Below are 16219 nucleotides of genomic sequence, written 5' to 3' on the forward strand. Positions count from 1 at the left end.
TTACATATTTAATAGGAATGTACTTAATAAACTGGATATGGATTATCAGATATTTATTAACGTGTTCATTGATTTTTTTGTGGGGGTGACAGAAATGTATATACATAGTAGAACATTGCTTGCTTTCAAGGATTTCGCAGTCTAGTTTATAAAGTGCTAAACTAAATGGTATTAAAGTTGCAGAAATTATTTAGAAATGGACATCTGGATATTGGGAACTGCTTTTTGAAGGACTGGTCCTGAAGTTTGGGTAGCATTTTGATAGGTGGAGAGTAACAGAATAAACATGGTTATAAAAACAGCATAAAGACAAGGATAAAGGTAAGATTGGAAAGTCGTTTAATGACGTGACATACCATAGAAGATATTTGTAGGGACTTCTTTCTAAAAAAACTTTGGAAATTGACCTGAAATGATGTTATTTAATTGCCAATAACAATTTTAGTGGAAACATAAATTATAATGATGTCTTTCCCTGTAGTGGTTCAATGCACAGAGAAAGACGCAAATTTTTAAGGTCTGCACTGAAAGAATTGGCTACTGTCCTCTCTGATCAACCGGGCTTGCTAGGTCCGAAGGTAATTGATTTAATTCTTGCTTTAACTACAGCTGTGCCATATTAAAATTAAAACTTCTGTGTGAAATTTTACTAAAATTTGATTTAATTTCTTAACTATAGGTGTGCCATATTAAAATTAAAAAAATACTTTCTATGGGAAATTGTACTAAAGTTTGAAATTTTACTAAAATTTTGTTTTAGTATTGGGAATGGGAAATTGTACTAAAGTTTGAAATTTTACTAAAACATATTTAACTGAGAATGAGTTTACTTACTTGACACTCATACATCACACCTTCCTCCATTTTTCTCACTTCTTACTTACACGTGTACCTTTCTTGATACTATCTCCAAGTTTTCTTTTGTGTTTTCATTTTTGTCTTTTGAACTTGATTCTAACAGTTCTTGCCGGTGACCTTTCACTTAGAGAAAGATTATGAATAGGTTTTACTTATAATCTTGGCATGAGAATAAGCAATGTTGTTTATTTTTTTTAATTAGGCACTTTTTGTTTTTATGGCACTATCGTTTGCCCGTGATGAAATTATCTGGCTACTTCGTCATGCAGATAACATGCCAAAGAAGAGTGCAGATGACTTTATAGACAAGTAAGTTAGCAACATTTAGAAAGTTATTTTTTATTATTTTGATGTATGAGATGTGGAACTTGGGAACTTGAAGTAAATTATTTTGACAGACCTTTTTAAGGGCTTTGCATATTTCATAATAAAGGAATATTTGTAATATATCATTAGATGATACGAATTAGAATGCAGAGTCTACTTTAGCTTAATATTAGGGCTTTTAGTGTTTTCTTTCTAATACTCTAGGTGGTCATAAATTCTTCCTTGTTTTCTTGCTATAACCAGTGGTATTTCCTTTGGAATTCATTTTTTAAGATGATTTACTACACAAAAATTTAAATAAGAATCCTTATGAAGTAGAGTTGCAACCAAGTGTGTGATTTGAAATGTCTATCATCTTAGTCCACAGTTTTTGAATAGGAGTTAGATAAATGAAGCAGAGAAATAAGAGCGTACAGAGAAGTCTTATTCCTAATCCTTTAATCTTCTTTCGTTTGTGATTTTTTTTGTAATGATGTAATTTATGAGATACCCTAATTTTATTTTCATTTTGGGTTTTCCTTTATCAGCTTTTTTAGTCATAGCTGTTTCGCTGTTTTATTTTTTTCTATCATGGAAATATCTTTAGAAAGTAATTGACATAAAATGATATTTAGCAGTGCTTTTTCTAAGGAAAAAAACTTCTTGTAGTAATACCAAAGGCATTTTATATTTTCCTTGATAATGATGAATTTATTTTTTGAAATACTTTTCTTGAATTTTTTAAAAAGGCACATTGCTGAATTAATATTTTACATGGAAGAGCTTAGAGCACATGTAAGGAAATATGGACCTGTAATGCAGAGGTATTATGTGCAGTACCTTTCTGGCTTTGATGCTGTTGTTCTCAATGAACTTGTGCAGGTAAAAACTGTATCATGCTATTCTCTCTGTTGTTCCTTCCTTCCCTCCTTTCTAGTAACTGATTTGTTTGCTCAGTATAATCTAGTGCCAAGTGGTGGAGATACTAGTATAAGTAAGTCATTGTCATATCTTGTCAAGGGGATCATCATCTAGAGGGGAGAAAACACTTAGTTGTAGTTGAGTGTAATAGTTGTTATGCTTAATTATGTACACAGTTCAGAGTGAATGCAGGGAATAATTCTTTATTTTGGGGGTGGAGATATACAGACCAAATTATAGAGGGCCTTGCAAAAGAGGAGGATAGCCATAAATCTGATTTAGCCAAGTTTTAGAGGAGGAAAATTAGAAGATAAATCTTTTGGCAAAGTATGTTAGAAGGTGACCAGATTTTTTTTAAAAAATTCATCTAGATGTCCTAATTTGATTAAATGTCCTGTTTTTGTTTTCAATTTGGATTTTCCTCTGCTGATTTTTAGTCTTACTTTTTTTTGGTTTCTATAATTTCTTTACTCAGTCTTTTTCACTTAATATAAATTTATCTTTATTCCAAATAAGCTAACTGTAAGGAAAATGTTTTTTTTTTTGCTTCATTTTATAAAATCAAGATATCTAAAGACTACTAGTAAACTAACATACAAAGAACAGCATGCATTCTCTATATTTTAAAACTACTGGTTTTCCAGAGGAATAACCATACTCTGATAGCCTGTTTTTTTCCAAACCTACCTAAAAAATGCGAATAAGAAAATAAAAAATTGTTCATGTAATTGTTTACCTTGAATTATATGTACACCTCATAGGTTACTATCCCGAACTGGTGTATTTTTTCCTTTATCCACTAGATGGAGCTCAGATGCTTTCTGTCTAGAATGCCCTTTAAAAATGGGAATAGAAGAGCTGATTTTATCCCTAAAATGTTATTACTTTGCTGTACTTTTATTTAAATAGTTACTACTTACCAGATAAACCAGAGGCTTTTGTGCTGTCACAATTTAAAAAATAAACTAGACTCCTGGTTTCATGTCATTTTGAAACTTGCTGTGGCTGGTTAGATATTAATTAATAAATGTTGTAGATTTATGTTACATTATATTAAAATTTTTAAGTCATTCCATCTCTTGTGGTGTCTTTTACATCAGTTGTATTTTAACAATACTAGGAAAATTAAAGTTTTATTTGTTTTTCTGGAATTACAATATTAGTAGCAGTAATACTAATATTAATTTTCAGATTTATTGATAGTATATTTTACTACGTCTATGCACAATTCTATGAGGTTGGGTATAGTTACCATATGTTGAAGAAAAAAGAATTTACATAACTTGCTCAGTATCCTAGAGTTCATGAGTAATACAGCCAGTATTTGAGTGCAGGCTTTAACTCCAGTGCCCGAGCTGTTTATACCCTCTTCTGTTGTAAAGTACATGCCTGGTGTTTTTAACCATTTACTAGGATTTAAATTTAGAACTAAGATTAACCTTTTAATATAGTTCATTGTAATAGGTGTTAAATTTTTTTATTGAGGTGAAATATGCATAACATATAATTCTCTATGCTAACCATTTTTAAGTGTACAGTGTAATGAAATTATGTATGTTCACATTGCTGTGTAGGTTTTAAAAATTATTTATGCTATTTGTGAGCTAAGCATCCACTTTTTTAAAAAATATCTTATTTAGCAACAACTTCAGATGTAGTTTTTAAGGTATTCAGTTTTTCAGCTGACATAAGAATATTTTGGTCCTAATTTTGTTGAAATATAATTTACACAAAATAAAAGTCACCTGTTTTCAGTGTACTGTTTGAATTTTGACAACTGTACATCCATGTCACTACCACTATAGTCAAGACATAGAAAGTTTCTGACACTTAAAAGTTTTCTTTTCTTTCTTTTTTTTTTTTTTAAAGATTTTATTTATTTTATTTGACAGCTAGAGACACAGCGAGAGAGGGAACACAAGCAGGGGGAGTGGGAGAGGGAGAAACAGACTTCCTGCTGAGCAGGGAGCCCAATATGGGGCTCGATCCCATGGGACCATGACCTGAGCTGAAGGCAGACGCTTAACGACTGAGCCCCCCAGGCGCCCCACTTAAAAGTTTTCTTGTGTACCTTTATAATTGATAATCTCTCTAAACCCTGGGCAACCATTCATCTGCTTTTTGTCACTTTTGCCTTTAAAAACATTTTTTCTCATATAAATGGAATCATATACTGTATAATCTATTGTTTATGATTTCTTTCAATTAGCATAGTGTTTTTGAGATTCATCTATGTTAATGTGTGTATCATTTCATTCCTGTTTAAGGCTGAAAAATATTCCACAGTATGGATATACCAACTTGTTTATTCATCCACCACTTGATGGACCTATGAATTGTTTCCCCAGTTAGATGTTTTTAACATTATTTTTTGTTTCTTTTTTTCAGAATCTTTCTGTGTGCCCTGAAGATGAATCGATCATCATGTCCTCTTTTGTTAACACTATGACTTCCCTGAGTGTAAAACAAGGTAAGTCTTCCAAATAAAAACATATTTTCTCCTAATTAGATTTTCAAATTTGATTATTAAGGAGGGGATTTAACAGTTAATTTTTTTAGACTCATTTATTTTAGACACATTTACTCTGTTCTCTTTTGTCTTAGCTTTGTTCTCTCTGAAGCAAAAGTTGCCAAAATGGGTGTGTGATGATATTTATAAAAATAATGAGAATTATAGCTTGAAATTTCTTACTATTCAGCAGGGGGAAGAAAGGCATTTTGTAATTAAAAACAAAACAAAACAAAACATAAGTATATATATATGTGGTCCAAGCATCACCTATGACAGTAGTTGGTACCACTGATAAAATTATGTTTTAAAAAGTGCCAGGCAGTTCCATATTATCCTATTTAATTCACATGAATTTTAGAAAGCTGTTTATACTTTTATTTGGTAGATTTGGAAACTCAAGGTTTGAGAGTTAACCTCTCAGTTATTTGCCCAAGCTCTAACAGGTATTAAGTACTAGTGTAGGGATTTTTTTAAGTACAGGTCTGACAGTCCCAGTGTTAATGTTGTATACTTGACTGCCTCTTCATTATTTGAATACTTCCATCTAACAGATTAGTATGATGTCTTAGTGTTGTAATCCTTAAGTAAAAGATATCCAAAGCCTTGAAAATTTCTGAGTAATAAATACATTTTAGTTTAATCAATCTTTATCACACTTAAGTAGTGAAACTTTTGTAAAGTTGCCTAGTGATACTTGGTTTATAAAGAGTTACTTTGAGGAGCTTCATACTGTCCAAAGCTGCTGTTTACAGGATTTCTCAAGTTCTATTCCAGCTTCTTCAAAATTGGCATGTAAGCACACTGAGAAAGTTTAGGAGAGAAAGTCTGTACTTTACACATCTCTTAGCATAACTCCCTCCTTATATCAACATCTTTAAAGGATTTGAGAATGACTTCACTGTATTAGCTGTTCAGTTATATTTGTTTTTTTAAGTGTACAGTTTAATAGTGTTTAGTATATTCACATAGCTGTGCAACCAATCTCCAGAACTTTGCCATCTTGAAAATTGAAACTCCATAGCTATTAAAGAGCAACTCCTGATAACCCCTCGCCCCTGACATCTACCATTCTACTTTCTGGTTCTGTGAGTTTGACTACTCCAGGTACCTCATAAGTGGGATCATGCAGTATTTGTCTTTCTGTCACTGACTTATTTCACTAGCATAATGTCCTCAAGGTTCAGCCACACTATAGCATGTGTCAGAGTTTCCTTCCTTTTAAAGGCTGAATAATGTACCACATTTCATTCATCTATTCCTCTGTTGATAGACATTTGGGTTGCTTCTGCCTTTTGGCTGTTGTGATTAATGCCGCTGTGAACATGGTGTACAAATACCTCTTTTAAGACTGCTTTTAATTCTTTTGTGTACATGGCCATAAGTGGAATTGTCTTAGATGTTAAATTTTAAAACTGTGATTACATATTTGTGAAACATTAATTTGCTTTGTAATATTTTTTCTGTTATTGTAGTTGAAGATGGGGAAGTATTTGATTTCAGAGGAATGAGATTAGATTGGTTTAGATTACAGGTAAGAATAACTTAATTTTCATTGTCATTCTGTTTGGGTATTGAATATTTTAGCTAACATGAAAACACTAATAAAAAAAATTCATTGTTGTATACCTGTTGAAAGACTAGTTTTGTATAACTAATTATAGTTTTTACCTCATAAAAGAAATAGTTTTTTTTAAGATATAATCAACATACAACATTTTATTAGTTTCAGGTTTACAACACAGTGATCATTCATACATATTGCAACATGATCATAAGTCTAGTTAACATCCATCACCACACATAGTTAGGAATTTATTTTCTTATGAGAACTTTTAAGATCTACTTTCTTATCAACTTTGAATTATGCAATACAGTTTTACTGATATAATCATCATGCTGTACGTGACATCTCCAGGACTTACTTATTTTATAACTGGAAGTCTATACTTTTTGTTACCCTCAGCCATATTGCCCAACTCTGGCTCCCCACCTCTGGCAACCAGCAGTCTGTTGTCTACTATACATTTAGTTTTAAGTTTTTGTAATTTTTAAAAATTCCACATATAAGTGAGTTCATTTGGTCTTTGACTTTCTGTGTCTGACTTAATTCACTTAGCATAATGCCTTCAGGATCCACCCATGTTGTCACATGTGGCAGGATTACTCCATTCTTTTGTTGAATAATATTCCCGTGTGTGTGTGTGTGTGTGTGTGTGTGTGTGTGTGTATTTACACCACCATTTCTTCATCTGTTTATCCATCAGTTTCCACTTAGGCCATTTCCGTGTCTTGGCTGCTGTAAATAGTGCTGTATATGAACTTGGGTTTGTAGATAACTTTTTGAGTGAATGTTTTCATTTCCTTCAGATAAATATCTAGAAATGGAATTATTGGACCATATGGTAGTTCTAATTTTTTTGAGGAGTCTCCATACTGTTTTCCATAGTGGCTGCATCCATTTACATTCCCACCAAGAGTACATGAAGGTTCCCTTTTCTCCACATTTTTGCCTTGTGTTTTTGTTAATAGCTTAACAGAGGTGAGGTGACATCTCATTGTGGTTTTGATTTGCATTTCCCTGATGATTAATGATGTCGAGCACCTTTTCATGTGCTTGTTAGCGATCTAGATGTGTTCTTTAGAAAAGAGCAAGAACAGGCATCCAGCTCACAGGCTGTAGTTTACTGTCCCCTGATGTAGTGCCAAAAGCTTCATTTTTCTGAAATGCACAAATAATTGGTGTTAGACTTTAAAAGTTTTCATTTAATATATAACTCACATAAATAGTTTTTAAGGGCTTTTAAAACTCAAGCTTAAAATCTTTGCATAACTAAATTTCATGATGAAATTTAATTGCCATGTAAGTACTTCTAGTAATTATGTGAAAACTGTGGCCTAGTTTTTTCAGTAACGGAATATTTTAAAAATATGTATTTTTTTTTAAAGATTTTATTTATTTTAGAGAGAGAGTGTGTGTGAGAAAGAGCATGAGAGGGGAGAGGGTCAGAGGGTGAAGCAGACTCCCCGCTGAGCAGGGAGCCCGATGCGGGACTCGATCCCGGGACTCCAGGATCATGACCCGTGCCAAAGGCAGTTGCTTAACCAACTGAGCCACCCAGGCGCCCAAAAATATGTATATTTTAAAATAATAATAGTATGTTCTCATTATAAGATATCAGAATACCCAGAGATAAAGTAGAATATGAAAGTTTGTACTTTTCCCAATTTCATACCTCAGAAGTACTTTTAATAAGTGGTTTATATCCTTTTAGGTGTTCAAACCATAAATGGAATTATACTGTATACACCCATGGTTCTGCAACTTAAGTTAATTTTTGTTTAGTTAAAAAGTGAAAATATAACCAATATGTGTTGGTGGAAGAGATTTTTAGATCAACGCAGTCTCAGGAAGGACTCCTAGGAAGAGCATACTTTTCTGGCAGTCTGTTTAGTTCCCTGAGGTAATTTTGCTCTTAGGTTCTTTCCTTCCAAACTCAAAATACATAGGCATTTTTCTCGCTCTTGTTCTTTGTTCTGTGGTTGTGTACTTTTGGAGATGATTTTATAAATGAAGCCACAAGTATTAGGTAACTTGCCTGAGGTTGCAGAGTTGGTTAATGGGAAATCAGGGAAGAACACTTAAAACATCACCACCCCAAAATACTAAATATGTATATATAATGGGTTGTTTTCTTCCTATTAAAAATAAAATTTAGAAATTAACATTTATTTTTACAAAAGTTGTGAAACAACATAGAAGTAGAGCATATAAAAATAAAAATAAAAGTGAAATTGCTCTGCCACAGGATATACACATTTAAAATTTTGAAAGTCACTCATTGTCAAAAAGCTTGAACTATTTGTCTCCTGCTGTCAGTTTGTGAGAGTGCCTAAATCAACATTTGGGTTCATAAAATTTTAGAGATTTAGATACATTTCAAATTTACCCTTATTAAATACTTTCAGGATTAGTAACTTACTCATTTGAAGGATTCACTTGAGAATTTAGCTGTATTTAGTCATATGGCAGAATATAAAGCATTTGTATAGCATTAAGAATGTAGAACTGATATATCCCTCTGTAAGTTTTTTCTAAATTTTTATGAGATAATTATAAGAATATCACCTGCTATCTGATTCTTTCATGTGTTCTATTCTTGCTTTTATTAGTTTGCTAGGGCTGCCATAGCAGAGTACCAAAGCTGATAGCTTAAACAACATAAACTTATTATTTTATAGTTCTGGAGGCTAGAAGTCCTAAATCAGGGTCTCAGCTGGGTTGATTCCTTCTGAGGGCTATGAGGGGAAATCTGTTCCAGGCTTTTTTTCCTAGCTTCTGGTGATTTGCTGGCAATCTTTGATGTGTTTTGGCTTGTAGATGAGTCACTCTAATGGCATTGTCCCTGTCTCTCTTCATACAATCTCCTTTGCATATCTCTGTGTCCAAATTTTTCCTTTTTTATAAGGATTTCCATCATATTGGGTTAGGGTCTACTCTAATGACCTCATTTTTAATTTGATTGCCTCTGTAAAGACCCTGTTTCCAAATAAGGTCACATTCTGAGATACTGGGTACTATGACTTTAACATATTTTTTTGTGGACACAGTTTAACCCATAACATTGCTCATAATCATGACTGGGACATACAGTCACTTTCAACTGTAATAACTCTTAAATTTTTAGTGACAGTGGGGCAGAGCATACTGAGGAAGAAAACATGGGACATACAGCTAAGCCAGAGAAGTCTTGTCTGGAAAGGGTAGAAGTGCAAGGTGTGAGGCAGTAGCCAGAATCCAGAACATTAGCATAGGGGATAAAGAACAGGTCAACAGTGAAGGTTCCACACCTACAGACTAGACCATAGGATACAGGAGATAAAATATTGAGTAGTATTATATAATCTATAGAGGAGTACAGATCCTCTTTTAAGGATGTTATAAATCTGGCTGTGGAGACAGGCATTAAAGATAATGAAAAATTAAATAGCAGTTGAAAATTTAAAAGATTAACTTAAAAGATGCCACTGATAAAATATGATTATAAATTATAGTTTTCTTAGAAGGGAGAAAGCTTTTTTCAAGTTGGAATTGCTAATAATGATTTTATAGAGAAAGTATCATTTTGCCCAGACATTGAAAGATGGGTAGAAATTGAATAGGAAAATAGCTTACACAGGAAAAGGGCAAACAGTAGGCAAAGGGCAAGTAAAGAGACTTTTTAGTGTTAAATATTACTACAAGAAGGAACAAATCTTCACAAGAGAGATGAATGATCTGACCTATCAGTGGTCAGATAGAGGGATAAGAGTTCAGTATAAACACGGGGCCCGACAGAGGTGTACAGTTCTCTAGATATCAGAATTCTTGAGAGCAGGGCCAGAATGATAAGCCTTTGGGAGAATTTTATAATTGTTTTATGCCTCCATTGGAGTCCTATCCAATTTGATCCTAAGATCATTGGTCTTTTATAGGTCATATTCTTCTTTTTCCTAATCTTAAAGAATTCCTTCTCCATGTATTTGTCATTTTTTTCCTACTTCCTAAGGCATCTTGTTTACTTATGTATTCTGGTAGTCTCTTAATCATCTTTGGTCACTTTTATTTATCTTCTTCCTTTCTGTCATCAGATTTACTTGGGTTGTTCTTATCTTATACTTTTATTTAAACCTGTTTTTTTTTTTTTATAACCAGTTTCTTTTCATTGTTGTTAAATATTTCAGATGAGTCTTCTAAATTAAATCATCTCATTTTGTCACCATCCATTTCATCTGAAATTATTTCCACAGTGATATTTTAATTCAGAAATTTTGAAATGGGGGTCAGTTAGTGGAAGTCTTTATTGAGTTCCTGGCCACAAACGTGGTTCCTCTTTATACTCTAAAGCTGATTAAAAATAAATTAAACTTCAGTTAGACTTAGTTTGTAAAATATATCTGGAGTATACCTTGCCATCAGAATATTGCCCTCATTATTCTTCATTAATTCAAAACAACAAAATACAAAACTGTTTTCTCTGTGGTGTTTCTGTGTTAATGAATGGTAACCATCCATGTTGTGGCCCCTTGCCATTGTAGGGGCTGAGATTCAATTTTTATCCAATTTACAAAGAAATAATTCTTTAGTCTCTACTGTTTTGTGGAAACTGGCAGAAGACATATGGGGCTCCTGCATCAGAGACAAAGGACTTAATTATTCATTGCACAGGAGGCAGCATGAGCATGAACATATATGTTTCATTTTTTCTCTTGCTTCCATGACCCATGGTGGCAGGCCCAGAGGAACCCAGATGAATGCTATGTATGCGGTAGGTTTGTACTGCAGTTAAGGAGCACTGAATTTGTTGAACCCTCCATCGTATCAACAGTAAGAATTCTGGCTCTTTGATCCAGAGGTAGATATTGCCTCATTTCCTCAAGTTTGGTAGCTGCAAATACAACCCTGAGAAATGGCCTGAGTAATGAGTGCTCTGGGCCTTGAATTCTTGGCATATTGAAGATGTGTAGGCACACATGGGATCCATGAAGGAGTATCCCCCAAAACCAGAATCCTGGCCATCGTTCATAATTTTTCTGTTGCCCATCTATCTAATCATTTCCCAGATGAAACTCGAACTACCACCGTTGTAGACGAGACCATCATAATCCTGTCTGGATTATTGCCACCACTGCCTCCTAACAGATCTCTGCCTCGTATTCCCTTTCTGTCTACCTTTCCCCAGTTCCCTCCTCCACATAGAATAATCTTTCTAAAACAATAATTGGCCACTGCACAGAACCTTTGGTTCGCCAAAAGATTTAAATTCTTTAACGTGGTATATAGGGGTCTACATGATCTAGTTGAATCTCTTCTTGCACCATTTTCTTTCCTCGCTTTTCACTTTACTGTAGCCATAGTGAACAGTATTTATTCTGTAGACACTCCATCTATTCTTGTTCTGTGCCTTTCTGGAATGCCTACTCTCCATGGACAGGTTTCTGCTCTCTGATTTGGTACCCTTATAGTAGAATTTCTTTCCCTTTAAACCTATCCTGATGGTTTTAGTTAAGTTCTATCACCCTGTTGGTCAAGCTACACTAATTTTTACTATCTTCAGTTCTTTCTAGAATTCATCATTAGTACAGTATGTTTTAATTACTATAAAACCTCAGTAAGTGAACATGTACAATACTTACGTTCATCTGAGTGTTTCCCATGTATTTTTTCCCTCAAACTAGATGGAAAATTTCTTTTGGTAGAGCTAACTTGACAGTTCACTGTTTTATACTTTTAATATTGTAACTTCAGTTCCTTTGGGGTTCTAGATGAATGACCCATATATTAGATTTTGTTTTATTGGCAGTAGTATTTCAGTTTATTTATTTAAAGAATTTTTTGATAGGAATTTCAAGTTTGGGTCACTATTGACAACTTTAAAAATGTGATGTCACTGATACAGTGTCGGAATAAATATTTAAAAATTTTCAATAATGGGTATTTTTTTTTCCCCAGCAGAATGTCAAGGCTAAAATCATTGGTCTTTGCTTAAACTACCTTTGTTTTTTACTTTCGCAGGCATACACTAGTGTTTCTAAGGCTTCACTTGGCCTTGCAGATCACAGAGAACTTGGAAAGATGATGAATACAATAATTTTTCATACAAAGATGGTAGATTCCTTGGTGGAAATGTTGGTGGAAACATCAGATCTCTCCATATTTTGGTATGTGGTAATTTTTTTTAAATTAGAAATTAAAATTTTTATTATCCAAAGATCTCTTTGTTGATCGTTTTTATGATAGTGTCATCCTTGAGACCATTGAGTAATAGACTCTTATGAATAAAGGGAATAGGGGTGCCTGGCTGGCTCCATCAGTGGAGCATGTGACTCTTGATCTCCATGTGGGTTTGAGCCCCACATTGGATGTAGAGATTACCTAGAAATAAATCTTTAAAAATAAATAAATAAATGGAATGGTTGACAACTTGCTAACAAAAGGAAGTCTACCAAGTAGGGATCATGTCTTTTTTGTTTTTTGTTTTTTTTTAATTCTTTATAAGAGCAACTCGTACTGTTGTGAATTTATTTTTATACTTTTTTTTGAGGAGGTAAAAAACAGTCTCTTCAGATTGCCTTAAGACCGTCTTTCACATCATTAGATAAAGGAAAAAAAGTTGTGAATCAGGGTCAAGTAGAGCAAATGTTGGAAATTATATAACAAGTAATTTCACTTTGCAGTAATTAGATATTAATATTATGATGGTGTGGTGACTACTCCCTCCATTGTGTTCTGTTTTCCTTTGCTCCTATCATAGCCTCTTTAGTTATTTTCTTTCCTCTCTTACTCCCCATATAATATCGTCCTTGAAGGAAGGTCAGGCTTTTGTTCTTTTAGTGTCTAACATAGTAGGTACTTAATAAATGTTTGAATGAATAAATGAACTTGATTGTGATCAGACTAATAAACAGTGGGACCAGGTTTAATACATAAATATTCTGGCTCCAAAGCTCTGCAGTATCAACTCTGTATCTGCTTCTTGGCTTTTTTTACGGTATAGAAGCTGATCGGAGTAACCTAGTATGTCCCTTTATTTCTACAGTGCTGAGATAATCTCAGTGGGTAGTGATAGTAGTTTCTGTGTATTGAAAAGTATTATTATGAATAGCTTCTCATTGTTTTTATTTTGGAAGATACCCCAGTCCACACTGATTTGGGCAGTTTGTTAGGATAGCTTTAATTAGCAGTATTGCACAAGAAATCCAAATCACCAAACAGGGAAGGCATGAGAGGTTTCTTATAGAAACTCCTGAAACACAGTATATCACTGAAAAACAATATATCACATGTCAAATTTGCAAGAATTTTAAGATTATTTGGAATCCTATACTATTGTCTGACTTGGAAAGAAAATGGAACATTTTATGTTTGCATATATTTGAGCTACAGAAAGGTTCCTATTGGTAAAAGAAGGCTACTGTGATTAAAAACTCCTCTTCCCTTTCCTTGGAAATATGAATACTTTTAATAATGTTTAAAATGTGTGATTTTCAGTCATATGTAAGTAATTTTTATTCATTTTTTTCTCATCACATTCTTATTTTGCCTGTTACATCCAAAATAAAGACATGTTTACTACTTCTGGTTGTCTTACCATTCCAAGATGTACTATATTTTATTGACTCATTCTTTTATGTTTAATATCTCCTAAATCGGGAAGTAATTTAAAATTGATGGTGCATCATTGTTTAATTGACACTGTTTTTCTTTCTTAGTGGTACATAAAATAGTGGTGGTTCTTACAATTGGTAGTGACTTGCCTTTGATAAAAGTAGGTAGTGTGAGATTTGAATGTCATATATTCATATGCCATAGATATGGTTTATTTTTTGTGTAAATTTTTTATTTTAAAACTTGTTACTGTTACACAAATAATATTTTTATTACTCTGTAACTGTTGGTGTATAAAACATACTCTTTGGAAAAATACACTTCAGTTGATAACTTTCATTCACTGGAATCAAATTAAGTATTGTATCATAAAATTTTTAACTATAAAAAGGGTGATTCTAATTTTTAATTTGTTTCCTTATATAGTTTTTATAGTCGTGCTTTTGAGAAGATGTTTCAGCAGTGTTTGGAGTTACCCTCTCAGTCAAGATACTCAATTGCATTTCCACTACTTTGCACTCATTTTATGAGTTGCACACATGAACTGTGTCCAGAAGAGGTAATTTCAGGGTAGTACTGTGATTTATATTTATATGCAGAATACACTGGACCAAACATGTAGTTGGCTAGATTTCACAAAGTCACAATTACCTAATCTAGCTTCTTACCTAATTTCTCTCTATGCAGAATCAGAACAATGTTTGAATAGGTTAAAATAGATATAATGTTTATTTGCATGGATGGATAAATGCACATACATATTTTTAAGAACATATCATAAAGTCACTTGGAATTACATTTATTAAATGGTGGGTCAGGTATTCATATTTATGGTAAAGTTACAGTAATTGATTTTTTATGCTTTTTCTCTTAAACTATTATTGAAAAGAGTTGAAAATTGAATGTACAGTTTACTGACTGTAAACATAAACATGTCAAAGAGGAATTTCATTGACTTCTTAGTATGATATAGTAAACAAAATTAACATTATTAGTATTTGTAAGATACATACAGGCACACATACTTATTAAATAATTGAACTACTCAGTAGTTTTATCAGTAGTAAGTATCAAAAATGTACTCAGTATTTCTTCTAATCTTTAAAGAAGAAATGCCACTTTGTAAGCATGGTAAGACTATATGTTAAAATTTAAATGGTCTATTTTTTTTTAATTTTTTTTTAAATGTTTTACTTATTTATTCATGAGAGTCAGAGAGAGAGAGAGAGAGAGGCAGAGGCAGAGGGAGAAGCAGGCTCCCTGCCTAGAAGGGAGCCCGATGCGGGACTCGATCCCAGGACCCTGGGATCATGACCTGAGCCAAAGGCAGACGCTTAACCATCTGAGCCACCCAGGTGCCCTTAAATGGTCTATTTCTTTTTTTTTTTTTAAGATTTTATTTATTTATTTGACAGAGAGAGAGACACAGAGAGAGAGAGGGAACACAAGCAGGGGGAGTGGGAGAGGGAGAAGCAGGCTCCCCGCTGAGCAAGGAGCCTGACGTGGGGCTCGATCCCAGGACCCTGGGATCATGACCTGAGCCGAAGGCAGACGCTTAACTGACTGAGCCACCCAGGCGCCCTAAATGGTCTATTTCTCAACTTAGTGTTGAATCCCTTTACTTAGAACTACAGAACTTGGAGAAAAGAAACTAATAGCAGTAGCATTATTAATGTCTTTAAGCATTAGGTAACATCTGTTGCAGATTGTATTCCAGCAGTACATTCATTGTAAGCGGACCCTGAGACAGAGGTTAGCCTGCAGGAAATTTAGTAAGGACTGCTTTTAGGATTATTACCTGCGAGGATATCAGCACCACCAAATTTAATACTTTTATAGAGTTTTTAGATACAATAGATTTTATCCTCAAGCTTTATACCTAAGATATACTATTAATTTTTTCCTCATAATCATCCTTCCCATTAAATTACCCATGAAATCCTCTTAATTTTATTTGTTTGGTTTCATTTCGTGAATCTGTCTTCTACTTTCCATTTCTTTTGTCACTCTTGTAGCTCAAATTTGTAATACTCTTCATATGTACTCCTAAATAGTTTTCCTACCTTCAGTATTTCTGCCTTTAAGACCATCTAATACAGTGCCATCAGTGTGTCTCTTTCCTTCTTGAAGAATCCTCATTGATTGTCTCTTGCATATGGAAAAAGTAAAAATTTCTCATCCAGGCATTTAAATCTTCAACAATTTGCACTCTGCTCCCGTTCCTTTTTTTTTTTAAAAAAAAATGTGATTAAAGGGACGCCTGGGTGGTTCATTTCATTAAGCAACTGCCTTCGGCTCAGGTCATGATCCCAGGGTCCTGGGATTGAGCCCCATATTGGGCTCCCTGCTCAGCGGGGAGTCTGCTTCTCCCTCTCCCACTCCCCCTGCTTGTGTTTCCTCTCTCGCTGTGTCTCTTTCTGTCAAATAAATAAATAAAATCTTTAAAACAAACCTCTGTGATTAAAATCTATCTATAC

The 16219-nt window shown here is 33.6% G+C and overlaps 1 protein-coding gene across 5 annotated transcripts in view; it reads left to right on the forward strand.

Moving 5' to 3' along the window:
• Nucleotides 1-16219, forward strand: part of NCKAP1 (NCK associated protein 1) — a 102806-nt gene that overhangs the window by 48806 nt on the left and 37781 nt on the right. For all 5 annotated transcript variants that reach the window (XM_025849027.2, XM_073881621.1, XM_073881624.1 and 2 more), the window contains 7 exons: nucleotides 482-578; nucleotides 1061-1167; nucleotides 1914-2046; nucleotides 4474-4555; nucleotides 6070-6128; nucleotides 12150-12295; nucleotides 14169-14301. In XM_025849027.2, coding sequence (XP_025704812.1) covers nucleotides 482-578; nucleotides 1061-1167; nucleotides 1914-2046; nucleotides 4474-4555; nucleotides 6070-6128; nucleotides 12150-12295; nucleotides 14169-14301 — 757 coding nt within the window. The remainder of the gene's footprint in view (nucleotides 1-481; nucleotides 579-1060; nucleotides 1168-1913; nucleotides 2047-4473; nucleotides 4556-6069; nucleotides 6129-12149; nucleotides 12296-14168; nucleotides 14302-16219) is intronic.

This window comes from Callorhinus ursinus, unplaced genomic scaffold (genome assembly GCF_003265705.2).
Source record: "Callorhinus ursinus isolate GAN/ISIS: 27379988/994484 unplaced genomic scaffold, GSC_fseal_2.0 scaffold2, whole genome shotgun sequence".
NCBI classification, from domain to species: Eukaryota; Metazoa; Chordata; class Mammalia; order Carnivora; family Otariidae; genus Callorhinus; species Callorhinus ursinus.